This window comes from Rhinoraja longicauda, chromosome 37 (assembly GCF_053455715.1).
Source record: "Rhinoraja longicauda isolate Sanriku21f chromosome 37, sRhiLon1.1, whole genome shotgun sequence".
Taxonomy (NCBI): Eukaryota; Metazoa; Chordata; class Chondrichthyes; order Rajiformes; family Arhynchobatidae; genus Rhinoraja; species Rhinoraja longicauda.
The window spans coordinates 1,262,543-1,286,552 of record NC_135989.1 but is presented as its reverse complement, the minus strand read 5'-3'; the positions used below and the strand labels follow the sequence as shown (position 1 = coordinate 1,286,552).

At 47.1% G+C, this 24,010-nt stretch overlaps 1 protein-coding gene across 1 annotated transcript in view; it reads left to right on the top strand.

Annotated features, from left to right (window-relative positions):
- Positions 1–24,010, top strand: part of LOC144610562 (adhesion G protein-coupled receptor E2-like) — a 68,223-nt gene that overhangs the window by 4,394 nt on the left and 39,819 nt on the right. The window contains exons 2-6 of the mRNA XM_078429369.1: positions 2,415–2,543; positions 3,510–3,596; positions 6,989–7,026; positions 11,787–11,964; positions 20,611–20,730. Of these exons, the coding sequence (XP_078285495.1) occupies positions 2,415–2,543; positions 3,510–3,596; positions 6,989–7,026; positions 11,787–11,964; positions 20,611–20,730 (552 nt within the window). The remainder of the gene's footprint in view (positions 1–2,414; positions 2,544–3,509; positions 3,597–6,988; positions 7,027–11,786; positions 11,965–20,610; positions 20,731–24,010) is intronic.

Genomic DNA, 24,010 nt, shown 5'->3' with positions numbered 1-24,010 from the left:
ATTCACTGTTCCAGATGTGGCCTCCATTACATTGGCGAGACCAACCGCAGACGAGGTGACCGTTTCACCGAATAGTTGTGTTCAATCCTATTGTATTGGATCTCCAGGTAGTTAACCATTTTATCTCTGTTTCCCATTCCCATCCTGACCTTTCTGTCCTGGGCCTCATCCATTGCCAGAGTGAGGCAACATGCAAGCTGGAAAAAAACACAACCTTATATTCCACTTACAACCCAACAGTGTGAATATTGAATTCTCCAGTTTCAGATAACTAATCTACAAATAATCCTGTCCCTCGCCCCTCATTTTTCCCCTCTAGTCCCTGTGGCCCACCTGGATTTGTTCCCATTTATCTCCTTCCCCCCTCATGCCCCCACTCTGTTCCTTTCCACTTCTATTTCTTTAGTTGGCTTCACAATTGGCATCTCTTATGTGCCAATTTAAAATATATAAATGTCATAGAGACATACCATACAGTCAGCCCAACTGCCAACAATGGGAGAAGGTCGACTTTGTCTCCACAAGGATTGTGCAGGGGTCACTTCTGCCTTAAATCCTCATGGACAGATCCAGCAGCCACATCATGATTGGTCAGGATGAGGTTCAGTAGGTTCATCATTTATCACGATACCACACCCTCAACACCCAGACCCTCCTGTGTATAACTGTACCACACTCTCTACACCCAGACCCACCTGTGTATAACTGTACCACACCCTCGACACCCAGACCCACCTGTGTATAACTGTACCACACCCAGACCCACCTGTGTATAACTGTATCACACCCTCAACACCCAGACCCACCTGTGTATAACTGTACCACACCCTCAACACCCAGACCCACCTGTGTATAACTGTACCACACCCAGACCCACCTGTGATTAACTGTACCACACCCAGACCCACCTGTGATTAACTGTACCACACCCAGACCCACCTGTGTATAACTGTACCACACCCAGACCCACCTGTGTATAACTGTACCACACCCTCAACACCCAGACCCACCTATGTATAACTGTACCACACCCAGACCCACCTGTGATTAACTGTACCACACCCAGACCCACCTGTGATTAACTGTTCCACATCCTCCAGACCCACCTGTGTATAACTGTACCACACCCAGACCCACCTATGATTAACTGTACCACACCCAGACCCACCTGTGATTAACTGTTCCACATCCTCTACACCCAGACCCACCTGTGTATAACTGTACCACACTCTCGACACCCAGACCCACCTGTGATTAACTGTACCACACCCAGACCCACCTGTGATTAACTGTACCACACTCAGACCCACCTGTGTATAACTGTAGCACACCCTTTGGTGAGTCTGTCCTTGAACAAGATTGGAAACACCATTGGTTTACACTGGTGCGGATTAGATTGGATAATACTATACATGAATACAGTTATTGCACACACAAATACAACAGGTTGTTCAAAGAGAAAAATACCCAAATATAGAATATAGTTTGCTAGCATGGTGGCGTTACAGTTACAGAGAAAAGGGTCCAATATAAGCAATATGGTTTAGGTTGGAAGATCGGGATTACTCCCTAAATTACTGTTCACAATCTGATAACAAGGGAAGAATCTGTTCCTGAGTAGGGTGCTAACTGCTTTCAAGCTTCTGTACCTTCTGCCTGATGGGAGTGGAGTGAGGAGGGAATGACCAGGTGTGACTGGTCCTTGATTATGTTGGATGCTTCCCTGAGCCAGGGTGATGTGTAGATGGAGGCTGCTCTGTGTGATGGACTGTGCTACATCCACATCTCTTGAAGTTGCTGAGAGTTATTGCTGAATCTCCTCAGTGTCCTGAGGAAATGGGGACAATGTTGTGCTCTCTTGTCATTGATTCAATGTACTTGGTCCAGGACAGGTTGTTGGTGAAAATGTCAAAGACTAGAGGCATCATTTGAAGGTGAGAGCAGCAATATTCACAGTAGATGTGTGGGGCAAGTTTTTTACACAGAGAGTGGTGAGTGCCTGGAACATGCTGCCTGAGGTAGTAGTGGAGGCTGATACGATAGTGATAATTAAGGGGCTTTTAGATAGGCACATGTACATGCAGGGAATGGAGGGATACGTATCACCTACAGGCAGAGGCCATTTGTTTAACTTGTATCATGCTCAGCACAGACATTGTGGGCCGAAGGGTCTGTTCCTTTGCTGTACTGTTCTATGAGCCACCGTCTGTGCCGTTTGTGTCATCTCCCAGCACCTCCGTTACTTCGGGCACTGAATATTGTTTGTGTTATCTGAGCATCATTGCTCCAGATGATGCTCGTGACATGGTGATAGATGCAACAGCAATTCACATCAGGGACAGACAAGAGGGTGTGAGAGACCATCAGTGCACAAAGGTTTTCAGCCACACTTTATGATTTTGTTTTCACTCCAGATGTCAATGAGTGTGAGAACAACCCAAACATCTGTGGTCCAGCTGCAACGTGTGTCAACACTCTGGGAAGTTATCAGTACATCGGTAAGGACAGATTTATCCTCAACACTGGAGGCATTAAGTGTCATGGTAACAACTTCGGTAGAAACAAGGATCTGGTTCACAAAAATGGACATAAAGTGTTGCAGTAACTCAGTGGGTCAGGCAGTATCTCCGAAAAACATGGAAAGACGACATTTTGGTTCAGGACCCTTCTTCAGACTTCTGTGAGGTTGCAAATCCTAACCTTCCGCCTCTCTACCAGTAAATAATTGAAGTTGCACAACATGTGGAGAATTCACAAAGGACCAGCCTTATTGTCAGTTGGTTTCATATTGTTCCTACATTACTGTAGAACAAAACAAATTACACAGCTACTGAGACAATGTACTGAAGTGGGAGTAATTAGATCATATAGAATTTATTAGTAATTTTCACAAAACACAGGAACAGGGCCTTCTCACACAATGTTGAACACCATATTAAGATAAACAAATTTCCACTGCCTCACATATCTCAACATCTATATCAGGCTCTATTTGCTTCTCGGCCACACGATTGGTTTGGGTCTTATCCTAGTATCATACTTGTCTAAATCTTCCCAAGTAGCCCGAGCAAATCTCTCCACCAGGATACTGGTGACCCTCCCGTTCAGCTGTAACCTGTCCCTCTTGTACAGGTCACTCTCCTGGAAGTGATCCCAATGGTCCATGTATGTGAAGCCCTCCCCACTGCACCTGCCCCTTCACCACACATCTATCCCAGCCATCTTCTCATTGCTTGCCTGGCTCGACAGCACAGTGTCTAATCCAGAGATTCATTCAATTTACCACCTGACTCCCCAGGAGACCTGGCAGGACCTCATCTGCCTCCCCACCGATGTTGTCGGTACCACTGTGGACCTGGCTGCTCACCCTTTCTTTCAGAATAATCTGTGCCCACTCAGACATCCGTGACCGTGGTTCACAGCCACAGAAACACCAGTCTTTGCCTCTGACTGGAGAGTCCCGTCTCACTATTGCTCCCCTGGTCTTTGCCCTACCCTGCTTTACACAGAGCCAGACACTGGTACCACTGACCTGGCTGCTGCTGCTGCCCCTGAGAGCCTCTTCTCCCCGACAGGGTTCAGAGCAGCAGAGCTGTGTGAGAGGGGGAGAACCACTAGCTGTGGCCTCTCCTGGCTGAGTTATGCATGAGTTTGGACAAAGGGCCTGTCCCTAGTCTGTGCTTCTCTGCAAATCTATAGACCTCACGCAGGAATTTACATTTGACAATTAACCTACCAATCCTCATATTTTTGGGATGTGTGAGTTTTACAGCAGTAAAAGAAGCCCTTCGGCCCAACTTTATTATGTTGATCAAAATGCCCCATCTAGTGGAGGGCCACCTGCCCACGTTTGGCCCATATCCCTGTAAACCTTTCCTCTCCCATACCTGTGCAAATGTATTTTAAATGTTGTTGGAATATGTACCTCAATTACCTACTCTGGCTGCTTGTTCCATATACACACCCCCATCTGTGTGGAAACAATTGCCCCGAAGGTTCCCATTAAATCTTTCCCTTACTACTTTAAACCGATGTCCTTTGATTCTGGATTCCCTATTCCGGGTAAAAGACAGTGCCTGTACCCGATCTATCCCCCTCATGATTTTATATCCATCCATAAGATCACGCCTCAGCCTACTGCACTCCAAGAATAAAGAATTAATCTCTCCCTACAGCTCTTTCAGTTTTGTTAGTTTACAGATACAGCACTGAAACAGGCCCTTCGGCCCACTGAGTCCGCACCGACCAGCGATCCCCACACATTAACACTATCCTACACACACCAGGGGAAATCTGCACACACACCAAGCCAATTAACCTACAAATCTGTAGGTTACAAATTGTGGAGGAAACCAAAGATCTCGGGGAAAACCCTTGCAGTCACGTGGAGAAGATACAAACTCCATACTGACAGCAGCCATAGTTGGGATCAAACCCGGGTCTCCGGCGCTGCAAGCTCTGTAAGGCAGCAACTCTACCGCTGCACCACCGCGGCTGCTCTTCTGATCTTCTGAAGATACAAATCTTCTCTGCACTCTTTCCAACCCAATAACATCCGTCTGATAGCAGGGTGAGCAAACCTGAACGCACTGCTCCAAATGTGGCTTCACAAACAGTTTGTACAACTATAACATAACATCCCAACTTCTGTGCTCAATACTCTGACTGATGGAGGCGAATGTACCAAAACCTTTCTTCACTACCCTAACTACCTGTGACTCCACTTTCAGGGGACGATGTACCTGTAACCTTCATCCCTCTGCTCTTCAGTGCTTGCCATTGTCTGAGGATTCACTGTGAAGGGCCTGCTCAAGAAACACAGAAATATAGGTGCAGGAGGAGGCCATTTGGCCCTTTGAGCCAGCACTGCCTTTCATCGTGATCATGGCTGATCATTCACAATCAGTAACCCGTGCCTGCCTTCTCCCGATAGTCCTTGATTCCACTAGCCCCTCGAGCTCTATCTAACGCTCTTTTAAATTCATCCAGTGAATTGGCCTCTCTTCTGTGGCAGAGAATTCCACAAATTCACAACACTCTGGGTGAATTTTTTTTTCTCATCTCAGTTTTAAATGGCCTTCCCTTTATTCGTAGATTGTGGCCCCTGGTTCTGGAATTCCCCAACATTGGGAACATTTTTCTCAAAGTGCAACTCCTCTCCATCAGCCATTTATCAGCCCACTTGTCCAGCTGATCAAAAACCTGCTGCAATTTTTGATAGGAATCTTCACCGTCCACAGTTCTACCTACTTTTGTGTCCTCTGCAAGCTTACATTCATGCCTTGTACATTCTATCCAAATTGTTGGGAAAAACACAAATAGCAATGGGCACAGCACATTGTGGCACACTACTAGCCACAGGCCTTTAGTCCGAAAAACAATCTTCCACCACCACAATCTGCTTCCTTTCATGAAGCATACTCTGTATCCAGTTGGGTAGTTCTCCCAGGAACTCAGACAATCTCACCTTCCAAAGCAGCCTACCATGCTGAACCCTTCTCAAAGGGAGGAGAAATGGAGTCCTGAGAGGAGACCACGTGGGTAGAGGAGAAAGGTGCAAACTCCACAATTTTCAATGGTCAGGACCCTCCCTAGGTGATTGGCTGCAGTCGGGCAGCAGCACTTTTCTGTTAAATGTAAAGATAAAGGTTGCATGAAAGTAAGGTCATGAGGTCATATGTGATAGGAGCAGAATTAGGTTATTTGGCCCATCTGCAATCTACTACACCATTCAATCTTGGCTGTTCTATCTCTCCCTCCAAACCCCATTCTCCTGCCTTCTCCCCATAACCCCTGACACCCGTACTAATCAAGAATCTATCTATATCTGCTTTAAAGGTATCCATTGACAGCCTCCACAGCCTTCTGTGGCTAAAAAATCCACTGATTCACCACCCTCTGACTAAAGAAATTCCTTCTCATCTCCTTCCTAAAGGAACGTCCTTTAATTCTGAGGCGATGACCTCTAGTCCTAGACTTTCCCACCAGTGGAAACATCCTCTCCACATCCACTCTATCCAAGCCCTTTCACTATTCGGTTCGTTTCAATGAGGTCCCCTCTCATTCTTCTAAACTCCAGCGAGTTCAGGCCCAGTGCTGTCAAACGCTCATCATATGTTAATCCACTTATTCCTGGGATCATTCTTGTAACCTCCTCTGGACCCTCTCCAAGGCCAGCACATTCTTCCTCAGATATGGTGCACAAAATTGCTCACAAAATTACCGGAAGCAGATGGTGATGGTGGACGGTCCTTTATAACTACATATCCTCCTGATAGCTGCTGCAGCTGTCTTCTTGTTGAAACAAAGAACTACAGATGCTGGTTTACCAAAAAATGACACAAAATGCAGGAGTAACTCAGAGGGTCAGGCAGCATCCCTGCAGAATATGCATAGGTGACATTTCTGGTTGGGACCCTTCTTCAGTCTGTTGGTAAGGTGGGGAGATGAAAACTGGAAGAGAGGAGGGGCAGGTAGTCGATAAGCACAAGCGAGGGAGGGTTGATAGGCAGATGGGTGGACAAAGGCCAGAGATGAAAACACACAGGCTGTGGGACAAATGGATTAAAGAGTTACGATTTAAGAATCCGGAGGATGAAATGTCGGGGGAGGGGCAGGGGAGTAATTGGTGCACGGCCAGTTGTGGCTCAGGGCAGCGGAGGGAAGAAGAAAGAGGGTAGTCTGGGGGTGAGAGGGGAGGGGATTCCACTGGGCCCCACCTGGCCTTGTACCTATTCCTTCCCTGCCCCCTCTTTTGTCCAACCATTTGCCCATCAAAAAGCCCTTAGCGTGTGTTCACCCATCGCCAACCATGCTTTGTCCTGTCCATCTTCCTTCCAGTTTTTTTGCCCCCCCCCCATAAAATCGATCCGAAGATGGGTCCCAACCCGAAATGTCTCCTGTCTAAATTCTCCAGGGTAGTGCCTGACCTGCTGAGTTATTCCAGCATTTTGGGTCTTTTTTCAACTATTTTCTGTTCTCTTCACAGATTTGACAAATCTTTGCCCAAAGAGTTCATCTGTTGTGGTAAGCTCATGTTTTTCCGCAGGTGCGTACTGGGGTCAGGAAAGGTGGGAGGAAGAAAAAATCATTTGGGTTTTTACCCTCGACATAGGGTGCAAGTTGAATCAGGAGATAAAATTGGCGTGTCACAAATGTAATGCTACGGTGGTTATGGGAGATTTCAACATGCAGGTAGACTGGGAAAATCAGGTTGGAAATGGACCCCAGGAAAGAGAGTTTGCAGAGTAAAACTTATCTTGCCTTCGAGATGGATTCTTAGAACAGCTTGTACTGGAGCCTACCAGGGAGAAGGCAATTCTGGATTTAGTGTTGTGTAATGATCCTGATCTGATAAGGGGACTAGAGGTAAAAGAGCCATTAGGAGGGAGTGATCACAACATGATAAGTTTTACTCTGCAAATGGAAAGGCAGAAGGGAAAATCAGAAGTGTCAGTATTACAGTTTAGCAAAGGGGATTACAGAGGCATGAGGCAGGAGCTGGCCAAAATTGACTGGAAGGAGGCCCTAGCAGGTAAGATGGTAGAACAGCAATGGCAGGTATTCCTGGGAATAATGCAGAGGTTGCAGGAACAATTTATCCCAAAGAGGCGGAAAGACTCTAAGGGGAGTAAGAGACACCTGTGGCTGACAAGGGAAGTCAAGGACAGCATAATAATTAAGGAGAGGAAGTATAACATAGCAAAGAAGAGTGGGAAGACAGAGGATTGGGACTCTTTTAAAGAGCAACAAAAGTTAACTAAAAGGGCAATACGGGGAGAAAAGATGAGGTACGAGGGTAAACTAGCCAATAATATAAAGGAGGATAGCAAAAGTTTTTTTAGGTACGTGAAGAGGAAAAAAATAGTCAAGGCAAATGTGGGTCCCTTGAAGACAGAAGCAGGGGAATTTATTATGGGGAACAAAGAAATGGCAGATGAGTTAAACCGTTACTTTGGATCTGTCTTCACTGAGGAAGATAGGCACAATCTCCCAAATGTTCTAAGGGCCGGAGAACCTAGGGTGATGGAGGAACTGAAGGAAATCCACATTAGGCAGGAAATGGTTTTGGGTAGACTGATGGGACTGAAGGCTGATAAATCCCCAGGGCCTGATGGTCTGCATCCCAGGGCTCTAGAAATAGTGGAAGCATTGGAGATCATTTTTCAATGTTCTATAGATTCAGGATCAGTTCCTGTGGATTGGAGGATAGCAAATGTTATCCCATTTTTTAAGAAAGGAGGGAGAGAGAAAACGGGTAATTATAGACCAGTTAGTCTGACATCAGTGGTGGGGAAGATGCTGGAGTCAATTATAAAAGACGAAATTGCTGAGCATTTGGATAGCAGTAACAGGATTATTCCGAGTCAGCATGGATTTACGAAGGGGAAATCATGCTTGACAAATCTACTGGAATTTTTTGAGGATGTAACTAGGAAAATTGACAGGGGAGAGTCAGTGGATGTGGTGTACCTCGACTTTCAGAAAGCCTTCGACAAGGTCCCACATAGGAGATTAGTGGGCAAAATTAGAGCACATGGTATTGGGGGTAGGGTACTGACATGGATAGAAAATTGGTTGACAGACCGAAAGCAAAGAGTGGGGATAAATGGGTCCCTTTCGGAATGGCAGGCAGTGACCAGTGGGGTACCGCAAGGTTCGGTGCTGGGACCCCAGCTATTTACGATATACATTAATGACTTAGATGAAGGGATTAAAAGTACCATTAGCAAATTTGCAGATGATACTAAGCTGGGGAGTAGTGTGAATTGTGTGGAAGATGCAATAAGGTTGCAGGGTGACTTGGACAGGTTGTGTGAGTGGGCGGATACATGGCAGATGCAGTTTAATGTAGATAAGTGTGAGGTTATTCACTTTGGAAGTAAGAATAGAAAGGCATATTATTATCTGAATGGTGTCAAGTTAGGAAGAGGGGATGTTCAACGAGATCTGGGTGTCCTAGTGCATCAGTCACTGAAAGGAAGCATGCAGGTACAGCAGGCAGTGAAGAAAGCCAATGGAATGTTGGCCTTCATAACAAGAGGAGTTGAGTATAGGAGCAAAGAGGTCCTTCTACAGCTGTACCAGGCCCTGGTGAGACCGCACCTGGAGAACTGTGTGCAGTTTTGGTCTCCAAATTTGAGGAAGGATATTCTTGCTATTGAGGGCGTGCAGCGTAGGTTCACTAGGTTAATTCCCGGAATGGCGGGACTGTCGTATGTTGAAAGGCTGGAGCAATTAGGCTTGTATACATATAAGATAATTAGGGGATTGGACACATTAGAGGCAGGAAACATGTTCCCAATGTTGGGGGAGTCCAGAACAAGGGGCCACAGTTTAAGAATAAGGGGTAGGCCATTTAGAACGGAGATGAGGAAGAACTTTTTCAGTCAGAGAGTGGTGAAGGTGTGGAATTCTCTGCCTCAGAAGGCAGTGGAGGCCAGTTCGTTGGATGCTTTCAAGAGAGAGCTGGATAGAGCTCTTAAGGATAGCGGAGTGAGGGGGTATGGGGAGAAGGCAGGAACGGGGTACTGATTGAGAGTGATCAGCCATGATCGCATTGAATGGTGGTGCTGGCTCGAAGGGCTAAATGGCCTCCTCCTGCACCTATTGTCTATTGTCTATTGTTACTATGAATTGGAGAATTCAATGTTTTTACTGTTGGCAATAGACAATAGACAATAGGTGCAGGAGTAGGCCATTCAGCCCTTCGAGCCAGCATCGCCATTCAATGCGATCATAGCTGATCACTCTCAATCAGTACCCCGTTCCTGCCTTCTCCCCATACCCCCTCACTCCGCTATCCTTAAGAGCTCTATCTAGCTCTCTCTTGAAAGCATCCAACGAACTGGCCTCCACTGCCTTCTGAGGCAGAGAATTCCACACCTTCACCACTCTCTGACTTGCAAACTACCCAAGCAGTATTTGAAGTGTTGTTCCTCCAGTTTGAGTGTGGCCTTATTCTGACAATGCAGGAGGCCCAGGACAGAAAGGCTGGTATGAGAATGGGAAGTGGTGTTAAAATGGTTAACAGCTGGGAGATCCAGTCGGTCTTGGCAGACCGAGTGAAGGTGTTCAGCGAAATAATCACTTTGTCTACACCTGGTCTCGCTGGACACCTGTAATGTAATGCTGAATGCAGTAGATTAGTTTAGAGGGGATGCAACTCACCTGAAAGCACAGCTGGTATCCTTGAATGGTGGTGAGCGAAGAGGTATAGGCCAAGTGTTACATCTCTTGCGGTTGCAGGGGAATGTACCTGAGGATGGTGCGGTTTAGGTGGGACGGGATGAGGAAACCAAGGATTGTGGAGGGAGTGGTCTCTGCAGATGTTGCTAGAAATTGAGGGCGTGTGCTGTAGGGGGAGATTGGGCAGGCAGGGAGTGTGGGAGACTGAGAGGTATTCTTACAGAGGTGTATAAAATCATGAGGGATATAGATAGGGTGAATGCACACAGTTCTTTCTCCCCAGGGCTGAGGAATTAATAATAATAATAATAATAATGCATTACATTTATATAGCGCTTTTCATATACTCAAAGACGCTTTACAGGGATTTAGAGAACATAGGGAAGTGAATAAATAGATAAATAAGTAAACGAACAGAGAAAGGAGACAGAAGGTGAGGTGACCTTCAGTGGTTGAAGGCAGTACTGAACAGGTGAGACTTCAGTGATGTTTTGAATGTGGTGAGTGAGGAGGAGTCTCTGACGGTTTGGGGTAGTGAGTTCCATAGGGTGGGAGCAGCGATGGAGAAAGCCCTGTCCCCCCAGGATCTGAGTTTGGTCCGGATGTGGGGGATAGGAGATTGGCAGCAGCAGAGCGGAGGGTGCAGGTGGGAGTGTGCCTGTGGAGGAGGTCGGTCAGGTAGGATGTGGCCAGGTTATGGAGGGTTTTGTAGGTCATGAGGAGGATTTTGTACTGGATTCTCTGGGGGATGGGGAGCCAGTGGAGTTTGTAAAGGACGGGGGTGATATGGTCACGGATCGGGGTGTGGGTGAGTAGACGGGCAGCGGAGTTTTGAATGTATTGAAGTTTACTGATGATTTTTGAGGGTGCGCCATAGAGGAGGCTGTTGCAGTAGTCCAGACGGGAGGTGATGAAGGCGTGGATGAGGGTTTCTGCAGCTGTGGAGGAGAGGCATGGACGGAGACGGGCAATGTTTTTGAGGTGGAAGAAGGCTGTCTTTGTGATGTGTTTGATGTGTTTGTCGAAGGAGAGGGTTTGATCAAAGATGATTCCAAGATTCCGGATGTGAGGTGAGGTGGATACTGGGAGACCATCAATATTGAGGATGAAGTTTTGGGTGGATTTGGTGAGCGTTTTTGGACCAATGATGATGTAATAGGAACCTGAGGGGCAACATCTTCATATATAGGGGGTGATACATATATAGAATAAGCTGTGAGAGGAAATAATTGAGAGAGGCGGATTAACAACATTTAAAAGACATTTGCATTGGTACACAGACTGGAAAGGGTCAAATCTACATGAATGGGACGAGCTTAGATGGGCATCTTGGTCAGCATGAACAAATTGGGCCAAAGTGCCTGTTATTTTAGACTTTAGAGATACAGTGTGGAAACTGGTCCAGCCTGCCAAGTCCACTCTGACCAGCGTTTCTATGCTTGTACATTGGATGGAAGGAGGGAGATGATTACAAATGAGTAAGAGAATATGCAATAAATTGAAGGATATGGAGCGGTGCAGAGGAATGGATAAAGTGCATGTTCACAGATGCTTGAAGGTTGATCGTGGTGATAAAGGCACTATTTCTATCCCAACAGGATATTCATTCATTTGCTGAGGTTTTCACCATGAGTTTGTCAAAGCTTTGCATGACAGGTTCAACAGAATTCTCCAAGTTGGTTTCCAATTTCTTGGAAATCATGGAAAATTACACATTAGCATCTGCCCGGAATTTACATCACCAACAAAAGGCAAACTTCGCTTCCAATACCTTGGGTAATGTAATAATCTTGTTTTTTTTCTAGCAGTATTGAATAAAGTTCTGTTTTAGCCATTGGTTTCAGATACACAGTTGTTACCACCAGCCATTGAAACTGTTTATGTCTGGCAGTGAGAGAGGAAACTGGTGGACATCTGGAACCAATGTTCTTTCTCATGGGTAACGTGTCAATGTTGACTGATGGCATCACTGCCTGGTCCTGTAACTCAAACACCCAGGAACATAGGAAGTTACAAAAAGCGGTGGTCTGATACGATACAATAGAACTTTATTTATCCCAGGAGGGAAATTGATCTGCCAACAGTCATAAAACACAAAATACATGAAACATGAAATTAAAGTGACGAGTGGAAATGTTTGGGGATGTGCAAAGATTGGGGAGAGGGGGGGGGTTTAGTCAGTCTCAGTCGACCCCACGACAGAAGGGGGAGGAGTTGTACAGATTGATTGACAGCCACAGGGAAGAAGGATCTCCTGTGGCGTTCGGTGCTGCATCTTGGTACAACCAGTCTGTTGCTGAAGGTGCTCCTCAGGATGGCCAGTGTGTCATGGAGGGGGTGAGCTGTATTGTCCAGGATGCTCCACAGTTTGAGGAGCATCCTCCCCTCCAAGACCACCTCCCATGAATCCAACTCCACCCCCAGAGCAGAGCCAGCCTTCCTGATGAGACACAGTTCTGTAGCCTGACATACTGTGGTCATCCAGTCAGGTAGTTGGTGATCCAGGACACCAATGGGGCATCCACCCACATCTTCGTCAGTTTGCTCCCTAGCTGTGCAGGCTGGATGGTGTTAAAAGCACTGGCGAAGTCAAAAAACATGACTCTCACAATGCTGCCCGGCCTATCCAGCTGAGCATTGGAACGATGGAGCAGGTGGATGATGGCGTCCTCAACCCCCACCTGTGTTTGGTAAGTGAACTGCAGGGGGTCCAGGTAGGGTTTAACCAGGGGTCACAGGTGAGGGAGCACCAGCCTCTCCAGGGACTTCATGATGTGTGAGGTCAGTGCCACTGGTCTGTAGTCATTGGAGGAGCTGGGCATGTTCTCTTTGTACAGGAACCAGGCAGGATGTCTCCACATCACAGGAACCCTCTCCAGGCTCAGGCTCAGGTTGAAGATATGGAATACTCCACACAACTGGCTGGCACACGCCTTGAGAACCCTAGGGTTGACACCATCAGGACCCGTGGCTTTGTCAGAGAAGTCTACTCAGCTCCTTCCTCACCTGCTCAACCTACGCCGCATCTGCGCCCGGGATGAGGTGTTTCACACTAGGGCGTCAGAGATGTCCTCATTCTTCAGGAAACGGGGCTTCCCCTCTTCCATTATAGATGAGTCTCTCACTAGGGTCTCTTCTACATCCCGCAGCTCTGATCTTGCTCCCCCTCCCCCCACTCGCAACAAGGGCAGAATCCCCCTCGTTCTCACCTTCCACCCCACCAGCCAGCGGATCCAACATATCATCCGCCAACATTTCCGTCACCTACAACGGGACCCCACCACTGGCCATATCTTCCCATCCCCTCCCCTCTCTGCGTTCCGCAGAGACCATTCCCTTCATAACTCCCTGGTCCACTCGTCCCTTCCTACCCAAACCACCCCATCCCCGGGCACTTTCCCCTGTAACCGCACGAGATGCAACACCTGTCCATTTACCTCCCCCCTCAACTCCATCCAAGGACCCAAAAAGTCTTTCCAGGTGAGACAGAGGTTCACCTGCACCTCCTCCAACCTCATCTATTGCATCCGCTGCTCCAGATGTCAACTTATTTACATTGGCGAAACCAAGCGCAAGCTCGGCGATCGCTTCGCTCAACACCTGCGCTCAGTCCGCGTTGGCCAAACTGGTCTCCCGGTGGCCGAGCACTTCAACTCCCCCTCCCATTCCCAGTCTGACCTTTCTGTCATGGGCCTCCTCCACTGCCATAGTGAGGCCCACCGGAAATTGGAGGAACAGCACCTCATATTTCGCCCGGGCAGCTTGCAGCCCAGTGGTATGAACATTGATTTCTCCCACTTTAGATAGTTCCTCTGTCCTTCTCTTCCTCTCCCCCTTCTCAGATCTCCATCTATCTTCCTGTCTCCACCTATATCCTTCCTTTGTCCCGCCCCCCTGACATCAGTCTGAAGAAGGGTCTCGACCCGAAACGTCACCCATTCCTTCTCTCCTGAGATGCTGCCCGACCTGCTGAGTTACTCCAGCATTTTGTGAATAAATGCTCAACCTTGATGGTCAGGTGCGACAAAGAAAAGGCAGAGGAAATAGATGTGTACATGGACTTCAGTAAGGCATTCGACAAGGTTCCGCATGGTAGGCTGCTCTGGAAGGTTCGATCGCATGGGATCCAAGGAGAGATAGCTGAATGGATAGCAAATTGGCTCCATGGAAGGGAGCAGTGGGTGATAGTGGAAGGTTGCTTCTTGGACTGGAGGCCTGTGACTAGTGGTGTGCTTCAGGGTTCGGTGCTGGGCCCATTACTGTTTGTCATCTACATCAATGATTTGGATGAGAACATACAGGACAAGATGAGCATGTTTGCTGATGATACAGAAGTGAGTGGATTTGCAGATCGTGAAGATGGTTATGAAAGATTGGAGCAGGATCTGGATCGATTGGCCAGGTGGGCAGAGGAACAGGTGATGGAATTTAATACAGAGAAATGTGAGGTGTTGCATTTTGGGACGTCTCACAAGGGCAGGGCCCACACAGTAAATGGTAGGCCTCTGGGTAGTGTTGTAGAGCAGAGGGATCTCAAGTCAAGTCAAGTCAAATTTATTTGTCACATACACATACACGATGTGCAGTGAAATGAAAGTGGCAATGCCTGCGGATTGTGCACAAAAAAGAATTACAGTTACAGCATATAAATAAAGTTAATAAGTTACTATAGTGTAGACAAAAATTTAGTCTCTGGGGTTATAAAATTTGACAGTCCTGATGGCCTGTGGGAAGAAACTCCATCTCATCCTCTCCGTTTTCACAGCGTGACAGCGGAGGCGTTTGCCTGATCGTAGCAGCTGGAACAGTCCGTTACTGGGGTGGCAGGGGTCCCTCATGATCTTGCTTGCTCTGGATCTGCACCTCCTGATGTATAGGTCCTGCAGGGGGGCGAGTGTAGTTCCCATGATGCGTTCTGCCGAACGCACTACTCTCTGCAGGGCCATCCTGTCCTGGGCAGAGCTGTTCCCAAACCAGACTGTAATGTTGCCGGACAGGATGCTCTCTACAGCCCCAGAAGCAATGAAGGATCCTCAGAGACACTCTGAATTTCCTCAGTTGTCTAAGGTGGTAAAGGCGTTGCTTTGCCTTACCCACCAGTGCGGCAATGTGCGTTGCCCACGTCAGATCCTCTATGATGCGGACTCCCAAGTATTTAAAACTGCTCACCCTATCCACAGTAGACCCATCTATCTCCAGTGGCGTGTACGTCCTTGGATGTTGAGCCCTTCTGAAGTCCACAATCAGCTCCTTCGTTTTAGTGACATTCAAGAGGAGGCTATTGTCCTGACACCAGAGTGCCAGATCAGCCACCTCCTCCCGGTAGGCCTTCTCATCGTTGTTGGAGATCCAGCCCACCACCACAGTGTCATCAGCAAACTTGATGATGGAGTTTGAGCTGAACCAGGCCACACAGTCATGTGTGTACAGGGAGTACAGTAGGGGGCTAAGGACGCAACCCTGGGGGGATCCTATGTTCAGGGTGAGGGAGCTAGATGTGTGTTCCCCCATCCTGACCACTTGGGGCCTGGCGGTGAGAAAGTCCAGGACCCAGGCACACAGAGGGGTGCTAAGCCCCAGTTCCAGCAGCTTTTCAACCAGTCTGCTGGGGACTATTGTGTTGAATGCTGAACTAAAGTCAATGAACAGCATCCTCACATAGCCCCCCTGGTTGTCCAGATGAGAGAGAGCGGTGTGTAGAACCTGGGAGACCGTATCATCCGTGGACCTGTATGTACTGGAGTTTAGAAGGATGAGAGGGGATCTTATAGAAACATAAAATTATAAAAGGACTGGACAAGCTAGATGCAGGAAACATGTTCCCAATGTTGGGCAAGTCCAGAACCAGAGGCCACAGTCTTAGAATATAGGGGAAGCCATCTAGGATCTAGGAGCACAGGTGCATGATTCCTTGAAGGTCAAGTCGCAGGGAGTTAAGGTGGTCATAGAAACATAGAAACATAGAAAATAGGCGCAGGAGTAGGCCATTCGGCCCTTCGAGCCAGCACCGCCATTCATTGTGATCATGGCTGATCGTCCACAATCAATAACCCGTACCTGCCTTCTCCCCATATCCCTTGATTCCACTAGCCCCTAGAGCTCTATCTAACTCTCTTTTAAATCCATCCAGTGTCTTGGCCTCCACTGCCCTCTGTGGCAGAGAAATCCACAAATTCACAACTCTCTGGGTGAAAAGGTTTCTTCTCACAGTTTTAAATGGCTTCCCCTTTATTCTAAGACTGTGGCCCCTGGTTCTGGACTCGCCCAACATTGGGAACATTTTTCCTGCATCTAGCTTGTCCAGTCCTTTTATAATTTTATGTTTCTATAAGATCCCCTCTCATCCTTCTAAACTCCAGTGCATACAAGCCTAGTCTTTTCAATCTTTCCTCATATGACAGTCCCGCCAATCCAGGGATCAATCTCGTGAACCTACGCTGCACTGCCTCAATTACAAGGATGTCCTTCCTCAAATTAGGAGACCAAAGCTGTACACAATACTCCAATACAGGGCCATATACAACTGCAGAAGAACCTCTTTACTCAAGTTACAGGCTAACTTGCCTGTAATTCCCCATTTTCTCTCTCGTTCCTTTCTTGAAAAGTGGGATAACATTAGCTATCCTCCAATCCACAGGAACTGCTCCTGAATCTATTGAACATTGGAAAATGATCACCAATACGTCCACTATTTCTAGAGCCATCTTCCTGAGGACCCTGGGATGCAGACCATCAGGCCCAGGGGATTTATCATCCTTCAGTCCCATTAGTCTACCCAATACTATTTCTCGCCTAATGAAAATTTCTTGGATAGAGACATGGATAGAAAATTGGTTGACAGACAGAAAGCAAAGAGTGGGGATAAATGGGTCCCTTTCGGAATGGCAGGCAGTGACCAGTGGGGTACCGCAAGGTTCGGTGCTGGGACCCCAGCTATTTACGATATACATTAATGACTTAGATGAAGGGATTAAAAGTACCATTAGCAAATTTGCAGATGATACTAAGCTGGGGGGTAGTGTGAATTGTGAGGAAGATGCAATAAGGCTGCAGGGTGACTTGGACAGGTTGTGTGAGTGGGCGGATACCTGGCAGATGCAGTTTAATGTAGATAAGTGTGAGGTTATTCACTTTGGAAGTAAGAATAGAAAGGCAGATTATTATCTGAATGGTGTCAAGTTAGGAAGAGGGGATGTTCAACGAGATCTGGGTGTCCTAGTGCATCAGTCAATGAAAGGAAGCATGCAGGTACAGCAGGCAGTGAAGAAAGCCAATGGAATGTTGGCCTTCATAACAAGAGGAGTTGAGTATAGGAGCAAAGAGGTCCTTCTGCAGGTGTACAGGGCCCTAGTGAGACCGCACCTGGAGTACTGTGTGCAGTTTTGGTCTCCAAATTTGAGGAAGGATATTCTTGCTATTGAGGGCGTGCAGCGTAGGTTCACTAGGTTAATTCCCGGAATGGCGGGACTGTCATATGTTGAAAGGCTGGAGCAATTAGGCTTGTATACACTGGAATTTAGAAGGATGAGTGGGGATCTTATTGAAACATATAAGATAATTAGGGGATTGGACACATTAGAGGCAGGAAACATGTTCCCAATGTTGGGGGAGTCCAGAACAAGGGGCCACAGTTTAAGAATAAGGGGTAGGCCATTTAGAACGGAGATGAGGAAGAACTTTTTCAGTCAGAGAGTGGTGAAGGTGTGGAATTCTCTACCTCAGAAGGCAGTGGAGGCCAGTTCGTTGGATGCTTTCAAGAGAGAGCTGGATAGAGCTCTTAAGGATAGCGGAGTGAGGGGGTATGGGGAGAAGGCAGGAACGGGGTACTGATTGAGAGTGATCAGCCATGATCGCATTGAATGGCGGTGCTGGCTCGAAGGGCTCCTGCACCTATTGTCTATTGTTCCTCTACCCCCCTAGATCCTCTGTCCTCCAGTACATCTGGGAGATTGTTTGTGTCTTCCTTAGTGAAGACAGATCCGAAGTACCTGTTCAACTCTTCTGCCATTTCCTTGTTACCCATAATAATTTCACCTGTGTCTGCATCCAACGGACCCACATTTGACTTTGCTACTCTTTTACTCTTAACATATATAAAGAAGCCTTTATTGTCCTTCGTTATATTTTTGCCATGGTTGCCTCCTACTCCCCTTAGAATCTTTCTTCCATTTTGGAATGAAATGATCCTGCGTCTTCCATATAATGCCCAGAAATTCCTGCCATTGCTGTTCCACCGTCAATCCTACTAGGATCCCTTTCCAGTCTACCTTGGCCAGCTCCTCTCTCATCCCTTCATAGTCGACTTTATTCAACTGCAACACTGACACTTCCGATTTAACCTTCTCCTTCTCAAATTGCAGATTAAAACTAATCATATTATGATCACTACCTCCAAGCGAGTTCTTTTTTTTAATCAAATCTGGTTTATTGGACAACACTAAATCCAGAATTGCCTTTTCTCTGGTAGGCTCCATTACAAGCTGCTCTAAGAATCCATCTCGTAGGCACTCTACAAACTCTCTTTCTTGGGGTCCAGAACCAACCTGATTTTCCCAGTCTACCTGCATATTGAAATCCCCCATCACCACAGTGGCATTACCTGTCTTATATGCCAGTTTTAACTCCTGCTGCATCTTACACCCTACATCCGGGCTACTATTCGGGGGTCTGTAGATAACACCAATTAGTGTCTTCTTGCCTTTACAATTCCTCAACTCAACTCACAGTGACTCTACCTCATCAGTCCTCCCTTGCAAGGGACTGAATTTCATCCCTCACCAGCAGAGCTACCCCACCGCCTCTGCCCACCTGCCTGTCCTTTCTATAGGATGTATAACCCTGAATATTAAGTTCCCAGGGCCGATCCTCCTGCAGCCACGTCTCTGTAATCCCCACAATGTCATATCTACCAACCTCTAACTGAGCCTCAAGCTCATCTACTTTACTTCTTATACTTCACACATTCATATACAATACTTTTAGTTCCTTACTCATCTCATTCTTCACATCGATCCCCATTACACTTGGCCATACTCTCCTATCCCTTTGTGAGCTTTCTTTCCCGTTAATTCTGAGATCATTAACTATCCCTTTACTCTCTTTCCCATTAACTCCATCCTTGACTATCCCATTTGACACCCCCCCCCCCTATTTAGTTTAAACCACCCGTGTAACAGTGGCAAACCTGCCCGCCAGAATGCTGGTCCTCCACCCCCCCCTGCACCAGTTCCTCAACCACACATTCAGGACCTGCATCTCCCTGTTCCTGCTCTCACCAGCATGAGGAACTGGAAGCAAACTGGAGATAACCATCCTGGAGGTCCTGCTTTTCAGCATTTTTCCGAGCTCTCTAAAGTCACGCTGCAGAATATTCATCCCCTTCTTTCCAACATCGTTTGTACCAACATGCACTACCACTTCCAGCTGTGTACCTTCGCCCTTGAGGATTTTCTGCACTCTCTCCGTGACATCCTGGATCCTGGCACCAGGGAGGCAGCACACCATCCTCGAATCCCGCCTGTTGCCGCAGAAACCCCTGTCCGTGCCTCTCACAATGGAGTCTCCTACTACCACAGCGTTGCCTGATGTCGGCCTCTGGTTTTGGTTCAATAGCACTTTTTGCTTCGCAGGCCAGTCTGCCACTCAGTGTGGCAACATCTTCTTCCCCGACAGCTTCCAAGTGGGTGAACCTGTTCTCAAGGGCCACATCGCCCGGGGACCTTTATACTCCAAGTTTCCTTCCCTTTCTCACTGTCACCCACCTTTTCTCTTCCAGTACCTTCGGTGTAACAATCTCACTGTACGACTTGTCCAGGAATTACTCAGTTTCTCGGACAAACCTGAGCTCATCCACTTGCTTCTCCAGTTCCCCAACACGGTCCTTCAGGAGCTGTACCTGGATACACTTCTCACACTTGTAGCAGCCAGAGGCACCAGCAGTGTCCCTGACCTCCCACATCCTGCAAGCATCACACGGAATCAGTGTGCGTGACATTTCCTTCTTGCGTGTCACCCTCTCCAGCGTTTGGTGTGGCGTCCTCCCTCCGCCTCCTCCCCGAAGACTAGCAGCCATAGACTCAAACTTTACTCAAAGGGTACATAGACTCACAGCCAAAGACTCACACTTTACTCACAGGGCACATAGACTCACAGCCAAAGACTCACACTTTACTCACAGGGCACATAGACTTGCAGCCAAAGACTCACACTTTACTCACAGGGCACATAGACTCACAGCCAAAGACTCACACTTTACTCACAGGGCACATAGACTTGCAGCCAAAGACTCACACTTTACTCACAGGGCACATAGACTCACGGCCAAAGAGTATACAAATGAATGACAAATTGTTGATGCTGTGTGTCATTTTATTCCCTGTTTTTAATGCTGCTGCTGACTTTCCTGTCTCTCCATTTGCAAAGAAATCTTCATGCAAGCAATTAGGAACAGCACAATCCCAAAGGATAACAGATCAAAGTTATCCACTGCCAAAAATAGCCTGGACATTGGCTGGGACACCGTGGCAGGGAAAGAGAATTTTGGTAAGTCCAAGCTTGGCGTCAACCCTATTCATGGCTTTTTGCCATCCCATGATAAGCTAAAATACTACTTTTGATGTAGTTTCCTTTCTTCGACAGGCTCTTTGTTTTCTCCAAATGCATGGGGAGAAATTCCAGACAATGGGAAAGAGAGTGCACAATATAAATGCTTCATTACACATCAATAATATCCTGATATTATGGAGCATCTTTTGTGATGGAGAAGGGCAGGTTTAGGAGATTTCGGAAACAAACCCTTTTACCCAGGTCCTTTTACCCAGGGGACATAGGTTTAAGGTGAGAAGGGGATGATTCTACAGGAACCTGCGGAGCACCCTTTTCACAAAGAGGAGTGGTGAGTCTATGGAATGAAGTGCCAGAGAAGGTACTTGAAGCAAGTAGATTAACAACATTTAACGGAGACTTGGACAGGTACCTGGATAGAACAAGTTGAGAGGGATATGGACCAAGTGTGGGCAAATGGGACTATCTTAGATCAGGCTTCTTGTTCAGTATGGGAAGATGGACCAAAGGGCTTGTGTCCATACTATATGACTCTATGAAATGGTTAATGTGGGAATAGATCAGATTGGAGACAATCTGGATGTTGTCGGAAGGAACTGCAGAAGCTGGTTTAAACCAAAGATAGACACAAAATGCTGGAGTAACTCAGCGGGACAGGCAGCATCTGTGGATAGAAGGAATAGGTGACATTTTGGGTTGAGAGCCGTCTTCAGACTGAATCAGGGGAGAGGGAGATACAAAGATAAGGAAATGTAAAATGTGAAAAGGAGACAAAGGTGGTGGAGATCAAGGACAATGTAGAATAGATCATTGTTAGCTAGGAGAAGGTAACAACAAAGCAAACAGAGATCAAATGTACACAAGGGCAATCAGACTAGTCGGAGAACTGGGAAAGGGGGAGATATGGAGAGGGAGGGAAGGCAAAGGTTACTTGAAGTTAGAGAAGTTAAAATCCATATCACTGGGGTGTAATCCGCCCAAGCGAAATATGAGTTTTTGTTCGTCTCATTTGCACTGGACCTCATTCTGACAATGGAGGAGGCCCAGGACAGAAAGGTTAGTGATGGAATGGGAGCGGGAGTTAAAGTGTTTAAGAACCAGGAGATCAGGTAGGTTTAGGCGGACTGAGCGGAGATGTTCAGCGAAACGATCACCGATTCTGTTCTTGGTCTCGTCGATATATAGGAGTCCACACCTGGAACAGCGGATGCAGTAGATGAGGTTGGAGGAGGTACAAGTGAACCTCTGCCTCACCTGAAAAGACTGTTAGGGTCCTTGGACGGACTCGAGGGGGGAGATATAGGGACAGGTGTTGCTTCTCCTGCAGGGCAAGTTACCTGGGGAGGGGATGGTTTGGGTGGGAAGGGACGATTTAACCAGGGAGTTGCGGAGGGAATGGTGTCTGGGGAGAGCAGAAAGTGGTGGAGATGGGAAGATGTGGCTAGTGGTGGGATCACGTTGGAGGTGGTGAAAATGCTGGAGGATTATGTGCTGTATATGTGATGGGTGATGGGGTGAAAAGTGAGGACTAGTGGGGCTCTGTCCCTGGTGTGACTGGGAGGGGGGGAGCAAGAGCGGAGCTGCGGGATATGGAGGAGACCCTAGTGAGGGCCTCATCAATGATTGAAGAGAGGAAGCCCCATTCCCTAAAGAATGAGGACATCTCAGATCTCTTGGTATGGAACACCTCATCTTGGGCACAGATGCGGCGTAGATGGAGGAATTGGGAGTAGGGGATAGAATCTCTACAGGAAGCTCTAGGCTTGTATTCACTGGACTTTAGAAGGGGATCTTATAGAAACATATAAAATTATAAAATGACTAGACAAGCTAGATGCAGGAAAAATGTTCCCATTGTTGGGCGAGTCCAGAACCAGGGGCCACAGTCTTAAAATAAAGGGGAGGCCATTTAAAATTAAGGTGAGAAGAAACTTTTTCACCCAGAGAGTTGTGAATTTGTGGATTTCTCTGCCACAGAGGGCAATGGAAGCCAAATCACTGGATGGATTTAAGAGAGTTAGATAGAGCTCTAGGGGCTAGTGAAATCAAGGGATATGGGGAGAAGGCAGGCACGGGTTATTGATTGTGGACGATCAGCCATGATCACAATGAATGGCAGTGCTGGCTCGTAGGGTCGAATGGCCTCCTCCTGCACATATTTTCTATGAAACAGGGTGAGAAGAAGTGTAGTCTAGATAGCTGTGGGAGTCAGTGGGCTTATAATAAATGTTAGTCAATAGTCTATCTCCTGTGATGGAATCGGTGAGATCAAGACACGGTAGGGAAATGTCAGAGATGGTCCAACTAAATTTGAGTGCAGAATGGAAATTAGTAGTAAAGTTACTGAAGTCATGGGTGCAGGAATGGGAGAGTGTAGTATTTGTGCAGGAGGTAGCATCGATGTAGTCATCAATGTAGCCTAGGGGATAGGGCCAGTGTACGCCTGGAACAAGATGGTTCAACGTACCCAACAGAGGCAGGCATAGCTGGAGCCCAGGCTACGCCTTGGATTTGGAGGAAGTGGGAGGAGTTGAAGGAGAAGTTATTAAGAGTAAGGACCAGCTCTGCCAGGCGAAGGAGAGTGTTGAGGGAAATTGATGTTCTACATGTAAAAAAAAGACTTTAATATAAATAACAAAAAAAAATCCAGCAAGGAGGATGTTTGATATTACAAAAATAGAGGCATTAATAACGCCACAAATACAGCTTTCTGCATTGTTAGATTTAGAACAGACCATCAGAAGTTGTCTTTAATAATAATAATAATAATAATAATACATTTTATTTATATAGCGCTTTTCATATACTCAAAGACGCTTTACAGAGATTTTGAGAACATAGGGAAATTAATAAATAGATAAATAAGTAAATAAATAAATGAACAGAGAAAGGAGACAGTAGGTGAGGTGACCTTCAGTGGTTGAAGGCAGTACTGAACAGGTGAGACTTCAGCGATGTTTTGAATGTGGTGAGTGTGGGGGAGTCTCTAACGGTTTGGGGTAGTGAGTTCCATAGGGTGGGAGCAGCGATGGAGAAAGCCCTGTCCCCCCAGGATCTGAGTTTAGTCCGGATGTGGGGGGATAGGAGATTGGCAGCGGCAGAGCGGAGGGTGCAGGTGGGAGTGTGCCTGTGGAGGAGGTCGGTCAGGTAGGATGGGGCCAGGTTATGGAGGGCTTTGTAGGTTATGAGGAAGATTTTGTACTGGATTCTCTGGGGGATGGGGAGCCAGTGGAGTTTATAAAGGACGGGGGTGATATGG